Raw genomic sequence first — 12187 nt, 5'->3', positions numbered from 1 at the left:
GAGAGATGGGGGGGAAGAGAGAGAGAGAGATGGGGGGGGAAGAGAGAGAGAGAGATGGGGGGGAAGAGAGAGAGAGAGGGATGGGGGGGGAAAGAGAGAGAGAGAGAGGGGGGAAGAGAGAGAGAGAGATAGAGGGGGGGAAGAGAGAGGGAGAGGGGGGAGAGAGAGAGTGGGCGTGAGGGAGAGAGAGTGGTGGAGTGGGAGGGAGAAAGTGGGGTGGCAAGAGAGGAGGGTGGGAAGAGGGAGGGAGAGTAGAAAAATGGATGGACACTGAAGGAGGAGAGAGGTGAGTGAGAGATGAACACAGAGAGGGGTTAGGGATTGACACAGAGAGGGAGAGAGAGTGCCAGAGGAGAGAGAAAGAGATCAAGATCACATCTGACAGATGGACATCTATCTGGATTCTCCGCATCACTACTTCAAGTGTGTGGGCAGATATTGACTACTTGTGCAAGGAAAAACAATGCCAGGTACCTCACTAAATAGCAAGAAATGTGTTTTAGATCAGACTGTGTTTTGATGGTATTAGATTGGCTATACACTTTATGTACAAATTAATTGCCCCCACATCCGTGGCTGAGTCAGTAATTCTGTCAAATGTCTGTGGTGCAACATGTCGGTGCCTATCCCTGGTCGTACCTGTGCTCGTTGTTTGAAAAAGTAATTGTGCTTTGATCCACATCCCTGCTTTTTGTCCATCAGTTCCTCATCCTCAGGAATCTGTCCAACTCCCTTTTAAATTATTTATGGAATAAACTTCCACCACCTTTTCTGGTAGTGTCCCAGATCCTGACAACTTTTGAGTGAATAAAACTCTCCTCATCTCCCCTCTCAATCTTTTGCCAATGATTTTTGAATCTATGACCTCTAGTTATTGACCCACCCACCAGAGAGGATAGTTTTTCTCTATATAATGTGTCAAAACCTCAAATGGCTGATCATGAATCATTAGCCTGTTTTACTTCCTCCCACTCCCACCCCCAGACCCCCATCTGATTTTCTTTTCCATTTACCTCAACTGCTGGTGGTCGCATGTTCCGCTCACGCCGATACAGCTGTTGAGCATTCCTCAGATGGATTAACGATCTGCAATGCTTGTGCACTATGGATTGAAGCCTGCAAATCTAGATTAATGCTGAACTGACATCCTTCCCCAAAGTTACCAAACACATATGTGCTCAAACCATGCACATATGAAACCACTGTTTGGAAAACCACCAAGCAAACACGCACGTTTACCGATCATTGCCTTTGAGCAGATATTACGGAATGCATGGGGAATTGGTCAGTCCAAGTTGCATTTTAAGAACAACCTGTTTTACTCAAATCATAAATTACATCATCGGAGGAGACGATTTGACCACTATGCCTGTGCGAGAACTAGCCTGTCAACTGGAGCTATCTACATGATTCCTATTTCCCTGCCTGTTTCCAATTTCTTGTATTCTTTTTCCAATACTACTTTTATAAATGATATAGTCTTTATCTCAGCAACCACTTATGATAAAGCTGTCTTTAATAACCTGCGTGAAAACATTTCTTCTAACTTCCTCCTTCAGCCTTCTGGAGATAATCCTGAGTTTTTTATGCCCCTTTGTTGATGATTTACCAAAATTTATCCTAAAAACATTTTCATCCACAGGACGTTAGAAATTATCTATCTCTTCTTCCAATCTTATTGTTTAGGTTACAATTGCCTTTCGCTGCTTTTTATCTCAAAATGTAGTACTTCATAGTTGTCTTCAATGAGCTGCATCAGCCCACTCCACTAATCTGCGTAGGTCCCCCAGAAATCGCCAGCCTTCTTGCTTAGTTTGCAATGCCCCCTAATTTTATTTTATCAGCAAATTTTAATAAACAGTCTATGAAGCATTCAACTACCTACATCCAATCAAGCTAAAAAGCATCCATTTACCCTCCTACTTTCTCCATGACATCTCTATCCATGCAGCTACATTTTCTTTAATATTAATGTCTTAATATTCTCAACAAGTTTCCCATGTGGCACCCTATCAAATGTCTTCTGAAATTCCATATTAATGTCCGCCACATGCCCATTATCCATACACTGATTTCTTTATAAGAATTAAAGTAGTTGGGCGCTGTCTGATGCCTTTCTAAGTGTTCACTAAATTCATCCTATATTACAGACTCTAGAAGTTGCCAGCTACAAGGTAAGACTAAGTACATTCCTGGCATTCCTTTACTGGATGCAATTCTTTGATAAAATTCCCATTTGCAAATATTTTGGGTGGCCACTCGCCTACCTGAACATTTGCATATTTTACATAATGATGCAAATTTTGCAACACTATCTATAGTACAACTTCAGTCTGAATGCAAGCCAATATATTGGAATTGGTCTGACCCTACCTGGAAAGGATATCTCTATTCACTTCAGTGACTGACTATTGGTGGTAGAAGTACAACTGATGTGAAGCAAACTTTGTAACAGCGACTGACTCTTCATTAACATTGGCAACAGCTGGACGTCAACAAGTGGTGTAGGCTGTATAACTCAGTCCATTGCCATTGCTTTCAAGATTGATACTGATGCCAGACTGGCACCTTAAGTGTAACTACATTAGTAGTTAGATTTCTTGGTAACTGTATAGCTTGGAAATTATCAACCCAACTGTGTGAAGATCTTTTATTTTTAATTTATTTTTTCATTTGCTTATATTAGTCTAATAGGATGTATGCAAATTAATTTCTCAGAACTGTGTTCAATTTTAATTAAGGTACCTGAACCATGTACGTACTGCCACACCCCAGGATCTTGCTGGAGGCTACACCTCTTCACTTGCATGTTACCGTGCTCTCCAAGATGCATTTAGTGGTCTTTTCTGGCAATCTGGCTAGCCTGATAGAAGAATGATTCAAAGGTAGCCATTGGATTGATACCAGGAGCTTCAACAGCCAGAATTGCATAAAAAGAAAACTATCGGCCACACCACAGCTGAATGGAAAATTGACACACAGCCAAAGAACTTGAACTTGGGCAGCTGTTTGGAGACAGCAGCTGATAAACTCAAAGATTAGCATTTTCTATTTACAAGGAGTGTGTGTCGAGATCCACTTACAGGGAGAAGGAGACACAAGCTAAATACTAGTGGTCACAGATATGTACACACCACTTAACAATGAATGTTTAATTTCTGATAACTGAAGATTGAGGAAGCATAAGTGTTTCTCAACACGGCCAAAAATGATATTCTTGGAGCTCAGTCATGTCTGTATAAAGTAAAGATATCAGCACCTCTGTTTGTCCAGTCAGTTGAATAAGTTTTCATTTATTTTGAGTAAAATTTATTAATACTTAATTACTGATTTTTCTTGCTCTTAATATTTTTAAATGGTTCATAAGTACACTGGAAGTGAATATATGTGGAAGTCTAAAAATGACCTGATTTCTCTTATTGTCTCTGACCCTGACCTTAAAATATGTTACTGCATTCATCAAAAATACACGGGAGGTGAATACATGTGGAAGTTTAAAAATATCTGGCTGCTCCTGTGTTGCAACTTGACATATTGCTGTTCATGATCTTTCAACATGAATTATTCAAAAAGAACTTCCTGAAATTTTATCCAAAAGAATTTGAAAAGCATTATTTTGTTTAGATTTATCCCAGCTCATTTACGTTGTTCACATACTGATTGTGATTGAGTTGAGATACTTAATGTAGCTTAATGGTTAAATGCATTGTGCACCTTTACATTGACATATCAAGTCAAATATCAACTGCTGCTGCTTCCCCAAATTTGCTGATTTTTCCCAAGCAACGATCTGTCAAAACCAAGTGTTGTGGACTTGTACATTCTGTGGTCTAGTTGCTGAGGGATGCACTGAAACTCTGTGCAGCTGCCGCATGGGGAAAATGGGGAATAACTGCAAAGTGAGAAACATCTTTTAATTTATTTTGAAAAAAATTCCTTCTGTTGTGCCCAACATGCCTCAGCCCCAACCTTGAATATCCCCTTTGGCATCAATGTGACATTTTTCCTTTTCCTACCCAGCCATCTTTTGGACTCTGAGTGACATTGACAATTGGGGCTAGACTTTTTTGAGCTAGTCTGAAAAATTGCTGGGCAGGAATTCTGCCTTCCCACGTGATTATGGCATCTAATCAGATTTTACTTGGGGTGGGAAGGGGGAGAGTCTTGCTGCATATTTAAGATGTGATTGAAACAGGAATGTCGGTGTCTGCTGTTGGGAGGGAGGGAAATCAAGGCTAATTGCAGCATTTAAAAGACAGCTGCAGTTTGCATGGCCAGAAGGCATAGCAGGTGAAGAAGTTGGGGGTGGCATGGGGGAGGTGGGTGGCAGTCAGGGTTAGAGGCAAATAGAGAGAGTGGAGCTGCCCTTGAAGGCAGCAATGCAATGACATCATCTGTTTCCTAGAGGCTGCAATGGGGCCATGTTGGCAGGTAAGGGTGAGAAGACAAAGGCTCTTTGGCACCCACGGAATTATGTTCTGGAAAAACAATGAACAGCTAGTAGGGAGGGAGGTGGCACTGGTGTTCAGTCCAAGGCCGTATCAACAGTTCTTCAATGCCAGAAAATTTTTAACAACTTTTCCAGACCTGCCAAGGTAAGGGAAGGCAAGAATGCTCATACAGATGCCAAAATACTGCTGGACCACACAATGGGTAGTTACAATAAGGAGAAGTCGTAGAGTTATACAGCACAGAAACAGGCCCTTTGGCCCATCGTGTCTGTGTCAACCATCAAGCACCTATCTATTCTAATCCCATTTTCCAGTACTTGGCCCGTAGCCTTGTATGCTATGGCGTTTCAAGTGCTCATCTAAATACTTCTTAAATGTTGTGAGGGTTTCTGCCTCTACCACCTCTTCAGGTAGTGTGTTCCAGATTCCAACCACCCTCTGGGTGAAAAACTTTTTCCTCAAATCCCCTCTAAACCTCCTGCCCCTTACCTTAAATCTATGCCCCCTGGTCATTGATCCCTCCGCTAATGGAAAAAGTTTCTTCCTATCTATCCTATCAATGCCCCTCATAATTTTGTATATCTCCCGTTAGCCTTCTCTGCTCTAAGGAAAACAACCCTAGCCTATCCAGTCTCTCTTAGCTGAAATGCTCCAGCCCAGGCAACATCCTGGTGAATCTCCTCTGCAGTGCAATCACATATTTCCTGTAGTGCGGTGACCAGAACTGTACACAGTACTCCAGATGTGGCCTAACTAGCGTTTTATACAGCTCCATCATAACCTCTCTGCTCTTATATTCTATGCCTCGGCTAATAAAGGCAAGTATCCCATATGCCTTTCTAACTACTTTATCTACCTGTGCTGCTGCCTTCAGTGATCTATGGACAAATACACCAAGGTCCCTCTGACCCTCTGTACTTCCTAGGGCCCTACCATCCATTGTATATTCCCTTACCTTGTAGTGTTCCCAAAATGCATCACCTCACACTTCTCAGGATTAAGTTCCATTTGCCACTGCTCTGCCCATCTTAACAGCCCATTTATATCATCCTGTAATATAAGGCTTTCCTCCTCACCATTTACAACACCAGCAATTTTCGTGTCATCTGCGAACTGACTGGTCATACCTCCTACGTTCACGTCTAAGCCATTAATGTACACTACAAACAACAAGGGTCCCAGCACCGATCCCTGCGGTACACCACTGGTCACAGGCTTCCGCTTGAAAAAACAACCCTCGACCATCACCCTCTGCCTCCTTCCACCAAGCCAATTTTGGATCCAGTTTGCCAAATTGCCCAGGATCCCATGAACTCTTACCTTCTTAACCAATCTCCCATGCGGGACCTTATCAAAAGCCTTACTGAAGTCCATGTAGACGACTTCAACTACACATCTAGTCACCTCCTCGAAAAGTTCAATCACGTTTGTTGGACACGATCTCCTCCTGACAAAGCTAGGCTGACTATCCCTGATTAATCCCTGCCTCTCCAAGTGGAGATTTATCCTGTCCCTCAGAATTTTTTCCAATAGTTTCCCTCCCACTGATGTTAGGCTCATTGGCCTGCAATTACCTGGTTTATCCCTACTACCCTTCTTGAATAATGGTTCCATATTCGCTGTCCTCCAGTCCTCTGGTACCTCTCCTGTGGCCAGACGATTTGAAAATTTGTGTCAGAGCCCCTGCTATCTCCTCCCTTGCCTCACTGCCTGGGATACATCTCATTGGGTCTGGGGATTTATCCACTTTTAAGACAGCTAAAACAGCTAATACTTCCTCCCTTTCAATGCTAATTTGTTCAAGTATATCACAATCCCCCTCCCTGATCTCTATACCTACATCGTCCTTCTCCATATTGAACACAGTTGAAAAGTAATCATTTAAAACATCACCTATTTCCTCCGGCTCCCCACACATTGCCACTTTGGTCCTTAATGGGGCCCTACTCTTTCCCTGGTTATCCTCTTGCCCTTAATATACTTCTAAAATGCCTTGGGCTTTTCCTTTATCTTGCCACACCAATGTTTTTTCATGTCCCCTCTTCGCTCGCCTAATTCCTTTTTTAAGTACCCACTCCCCCCACACTTTCTATACTCCTCTAGGGCCTCTGCTGTTTTCAGCGCTTTGAATCTGCCATAAGCCTTTTTTTTCCTTATCCAATCCAATTATATCCCTTGACATCTAGGGTTCCCTTGACTTGTTGGTCCTACCCTTCACCTTTACGGGAACATGTTGGCCCTGAACTCTCTCTATTTCCTTTTTGAATGACTCCCACTGGTCTGATGTAGACTTTCCTACAAAGTAGCCAAAATGCCAAAGACTTGCGGGTTGATAGGTAAATTGGTCATTGTAAAAATTGCCCCTAGTGTGGATAGGTGGTAGGAGAATTGAGGGAAGGTGGGGATGTGAGAGGGATAAGTGGGATTAAGTGGGCGGCGCAGTGGTTAGCACCGCAGTCTCACAGCTCCAGCGACCCGGGTTCAATTCTGGGTACTGCCTGTGTGGAGTTTGCAAGTTCTCCCTGTGTCTGCGTGGGTTTTCTCCGGGTGCTCCGGTTTCCTCCTACAAGCCAAAAGACTTGCAGGCTGGTAGGTAAATTGGCCATTATAAATTGTCACTAGTATAGGTAGGTGGTAGGGAAATGTAGCGACAGGTGGGGATGTGGTAGGAATATGGGATTAGTGTAGGATTAGTATAAATGGGTGGTTGATGGTCGGCACAGACTCGGTGGGCCGAAGGGCCTGTTTCAGTGCTGTATCTCTCTATGACTCTATAACTAGCTGCTCCCAGTCCACTTCGGCCAGATCCTGTTTTATCTTATTGAAATCGGCCTTCCCCCAATTCAGTACTTTTATTTCCAGTCCCTCTTTGTCCTTTTCCATAACTACCTTAAATCTTAGAGTTATGGTCACTATCCTCGAAATGCTCCCCCACTGACACTTCTACCACTTGTCCGGCTTCATTCCCTAGGATTAGGTCCAGTATCGCCCCTTCTCTTGTAGGACTTTCTATGTGCTGGCTCAAAAAGCTCTCCTGTATGCATTTTAAGAATTCCATCCCTTTTAAGCCTTTTGCACTAAGACTGTCCCAGTTGATATTAGGGAAGTTGAAATCCCCTACTAATATTACCCTATTATTTTTACACCTCTGAGATTTGCCTACATAGTAGGACACAATGAACAGACAAGATGGCAATAAATATGTTTATGTATCTCTTTTGTGTATTTTTCCCAGGGAGACCTGTTCCCTGGCTTGTATGTTTAGTTTAGTTATACAGCACTGAAACAGGCCCTTCGGCCCACCGAGTCTGTGCCGACCATCAACCACCCATTTATACTAATCCTACACATTCCTACTACATCCCCACCTGTCCCTCTATTTCCCTACCACCTACCTATACTAGGGGCAATTTTTTTTTTATAATGGCCAATTAACCTATCAACCTGCAAGTCTTTGGCATGTGGGAGGAAACCCACACAGACACAGGGAGAACTTGCAAACTCCACACAGGCAGTACCCAGTATCGAACCCGGTCCCTGGAGCTGTGAGGCTGCGGTGCTAACCACTGCGCCACTGTGCCACCCTATGGTGGTTATTATTCGTTAACTATTGTCTCCCTGACAGGATGTTGATGCATTAGCTGAATGGTTGTCTTGAGAGTGAGGGAAGAGTTCATGAAGGGCTATTATTGTGTCAAGAGGATGGAGGGGGCCTTGTTATTGGATGAAGTTGATGATTCCCCTGCCTGATATCAAGTACCAGGGCCTACCTCCTATCTTTCATAGCATTTTTGTCTTCAGTAGGATATTAGTCTCCTCCATCACCTTTTCACCTTCTGTGCTAGGAAGGTCCAACCACTTTGTAATGGTCAAATTATGAAGATGCAGCAAGCCAAGACAATTCTGGAAATCACTGATAGACTTTACTGCAGAGTTCCCCCTATCCATGCACTGAAAATGGAGCTTGAGAATTTTGATAGCCTGTTCCTTTGTCACAATCCCAAGAAGAAAAGAGCCTTTCAGACACTTCCTATGGGAAAAGTCTGGATAACTCTTCCATAGTCCTTAGACCCTTTGGCATGATGTGGATCAGGTGTTGCCAACTCGGGTTGGACCAATTCCTGTAGATTCAGTTACATGAAATTTGCTGTAGTCTGTAAACGTTATATATATTTAATGGCTTGATACCTGCATTTTTCTGTGTGTGCCAATGACTATTATAATTTTAAACAACTGACTTGAGTATGATGGAAGTATAAAGATAGCAGTTGTTACGACCAAGGCGGGAGCAATGCACTGTCAATTCAGTCCCATCACTCCACAGGTCGCAGCATATTATTAAAGTTTTCCCACTCAGCCGGAAAAACAGCCAAATTAAAAACTCTAGTAACCCCCAGAATAGAACAAACCAAACCAGGTATCTTTAGACAACAACAAATTGTCATGCTAGGTCCTCACCTGCCAAGAAGGAGGCACATTAATTTTGTCATGAACATTGATTTTGTTACTAGAGTGAAGAAAGGACTTGTTAAGCAGATTAGCCGTGGCTGGGAAAGACATTTGCATATTAACAGACTGTGATTGGAAGGACAAAGGACTATTCCCTGACACATTCAACCCACAATGGACCTTTAGCACCAGGTATTGTGTGTAAGAGGAGCATTCCAGAAACTGCTACGGTGATGCAATCCAAGACGTGGTAGCCTGGAGTTTTCTGAATTGTACAAGCAGTTTGAATAGAGAGTGTCTGTTTGCTCCTGAACTGAGATCTCTCCTGTCTGCTCCCAACTCTTTATCACAAGCCTCTGAATCCACTGAAGCCACATGAAACCCAAGAGAGAAAAGTCTCCTACAGCAAACGAGGTTTAAGAAGAATACTGGGCCCCAACGAAAAGCAAGATCTACCTACAATCAAAGACTCTACAGTGAGCTCGAAGAACCGTAACAAAAACTCTTCAGATATTGCCTCAAACTTTTACACTTTATTTTTCTTCTCTTTTCTGTCTCTATTTACATGTGTGTATTGCATATGCATGCTAGTGTGGGTGTGTCGTGTATCCATAGGCTTCAACCGAATTAGAGTTCAAGTTTAGTACATTTCAACTTTTCTTCTTTAAACCTAAGAAAGCCTGTTTGAGCTGGTTTCTTTGCCTTATAATTGGAAAGCAGTGAACAAGGATTCACCATGGGGGGAGTTAAAAACATGGTGTGTTTAAAATTAAACCACTATTACGGTTAAGACCAGGTGAAGGCTGAGAGGGAACCCTAGACACCTTTCTCACCCGGTCGTAACAGAAATTTGGGTGCTAGCGTCCTGGATTTTACCCACAGACAAACGAGAGAAATTGGGAACAATTTGGCTTCCGACCTCCAATCAAAAAGAGCAAGATTTCGATACAGGTTTTCTTGTGGTTCTGTGTGCTTGAGTACTAACATGTCTGCAACTGAAGCAGAAACAGGGTTAGAGGCAGACTCTGACAGGGTATTGTTATCAAAGATACAATTAGAATAGAGGAAACTTGAATTTGAGGAGAAGGAGAGAGAAAGAATATTCTGGAAAGAATGTGGAGAGAGAGAGTTGAAGCGGCTTGCGTTAACTAGGGGGCGACAGAGTAACCCCAATGAAAGCATAGCCAATATGGAGGAGCATTATCCAGAGCTGGGTACAAAATTTTGTTTGAGTTTGCCTTAATTTAATTTATAAGTCGGTTTCCAGGGAGAACCTTTCTTAATCACCCCCACAAATCCGGAAGCGCCAAAGGATGGGAAGGTGATAGGAGCCCAAACAGTCCTGGGAGAGAAAGGAAAGTAGGAGACACAGGGGGCCCTCCTCTAGCCAAAAAGGAAGGTGCTGTGAGCAAGAGTGAGACCCAGAGCCTGTGTGCTCCCATTGTAATAAAGCAGGGCAGTTAAGAGCTGACTGCTGGAAACTAAAGGGAAAACCTGGAGGGTTAATCAGGGCATACCCGCTCAGTGAAGGGAACCTGATGGAAAGCACAGCAGAACAAGCTGTGACTTTAACTGCAGTAAGAGTGAGACCCAGGAAGTCTACCACTGAAAGTGCAGGAAAATGTAATAGTGTTCCTGAAAGTTATCGGGGTTTTTGTGTCTGGAGAGCACCTCCATACCCCTCGAGTGGGCCAAGCAAGCCCATAGTGATTCTCAGGGACACAGGAGCCACTAGATCCCTTTTACTGGGAAAAGGCCTGACCTTTGCCCCCAGAGAGTGCAGTGAACACCAAAATGGTGGTGAATGGTATTGGAGGGCAGCATATGCCTGTACACTGGATGTACCTGGAGTGTGACCTAGTTTCGGTACCGGTGACCATAGGGATTGTCCCTAGTTTGCCTGTGGACGGGGTTGACCTGCTCCTAGGTCATGATCTGACGGGGGTGAAGGTGGTAGCCCCCCCAGTAGTGAAAGAAACACCGCAGGAGGTCAGAGAGACAGGGCAGTGGTGGGAGACGGACCCCTGCATTTTCCCTGAATGTGTAGTGGATCAGGCCATGATCAAACCAGCTCCCCCAGAGGAGACTGCATTGGCACTGCAGGCGGATGACTATGAGGTCTGCCTGTCCGAGACTTTCTTTGGAAAGTTAGGAGACCCGGGGATGAATTAAATGGATTTTCCCTAGCTGAGGTTCAGCGAGCCGACCCAGTATTGCGAGGGTTAGCACAGGCCCAGGCTGAAAGTGAAGCAGAGGGAGTCCCTGATTGCTACTATTTAAAGAATGAGGTACTGATGAGGAAATGGAGTTCGCCTCACAGACCTGAGAGCAAGGAGTGGGCAGTAGTTCACCAGCTAGTGATGCAGCAGAGGTACCAGACAGAAATATTAAGAAGGGCCCACAAGACTATAGTGGCTGTACATGCTGGTATACGAAAGACCAAAGCCTACATAAGACAGCAGTTTGACTACCCAAAACTCCACAAAGATGTGGTGGAGTACTGTAAGATTTGCCACATGTGCCAGGTTAAGGGGAAACCCCAACCTACAGTGAAACCTGCATTCCTAAGTACTGTACCGGTGTTATGAGGACCTTCCAGCAGAGGGCTGATGAACTGTAAGGGACCCCTGCTGAAAACAAAAAGGGCCAGGCAGGTACAAGGCTGGCAAAAAGTTAGACAGAGAAGGGGAAAAAATGACCAAGAGGGCAGGTTAAAGGAAGTCCGAGAGGAAACCAGGATGAAAACCCAGACTGACGGTCAGCCAACCCTGAAAAATGTGAAAAGTTAGACCACACATCCGCCTACGTAAACACAGACTCTAGAAGCACCCCACCAGATTTGCTAATAGCATTTACAGGAACCTGCAGAGACAAAGAAAGACCTCTCGGGGGCAGAGAAACCATGAGGGTGATGCCTCACCTAGTCAAAGTGCCACAAGGGAGTGCAGTAGAGTCTGCACAAATACCTACAGGCAGGAGTGTCCTCTGGGACAAAGGGGAGATTAGCAAAGAATCCTCCCCCACAGTCAAAAAGAAGCAAACCACCCATCGCCGAAGTTAAAAGCCTTTGCATGACTCAGCAAAGCACAGAGAGTTCAGCACAGACCAGCCCACTACTGACTTTTTTTAAAAATTACCTCAGCAGGAACAAAGACCCTAGGCAGCCATGGAAATGGGCAAACGGAAGAAAAACTTCCCCAAAAAAAGAACCACATGTTTATTTAGATGCCAAAAAAGGGGAAATTAAAGCAGCACTGGCACCAAGAGAAGGCTGTAGTACTTTTTAG

The 12187-nt window shown here is 43.9% G+C and overlaps 1 protein-coding gene across 1 annotated transcript in view; it reads left to right on the top strand.

The window, feature by feature from the left end:
- Positions 1–3323, top strand: part of mnat1 (MNAT1 component of CDK activating kinase) — a 256635-nt gene extending 253312 nt beyond the window's left edge. The window contains exon 8 of the mRNA XM_068038275.1: positions 2742–3323. Coding sequence (XP_067894376.1) covers positions 2742–2862 — 121 coding nt within the window. The 3' untranslated portion in view covers positions 2863–3323. The remainder of the gene's footprint in view (positions 1–2741) is intronic.
- The last annotated feature ends 8864 nt before the right edge of the window (positions 3324–12187 follow it).

Source organism: Heterodontus francisci, chromosome 9, assembly GCF_036365525.1.
Source record: "Heterodontus francisci isolate sHetFra1 chromosome 9, sHetFra1.hap1, whole genome shotgun sequence".
In the NCBI taxonomy this organism is placed as follows: domain Eukaryota; kingdom Metazoa; phylum Chordata; class Chondrichthyes; order Heterodontiformes; family Heterodontidae; genus Heterodontus; species Heterodontus francisci.
The sequence above is the reverse complement of the archived record's forward strand: the minus strand, read 5'-3'. Positions and strand labels throughout refer to the sequence as shown.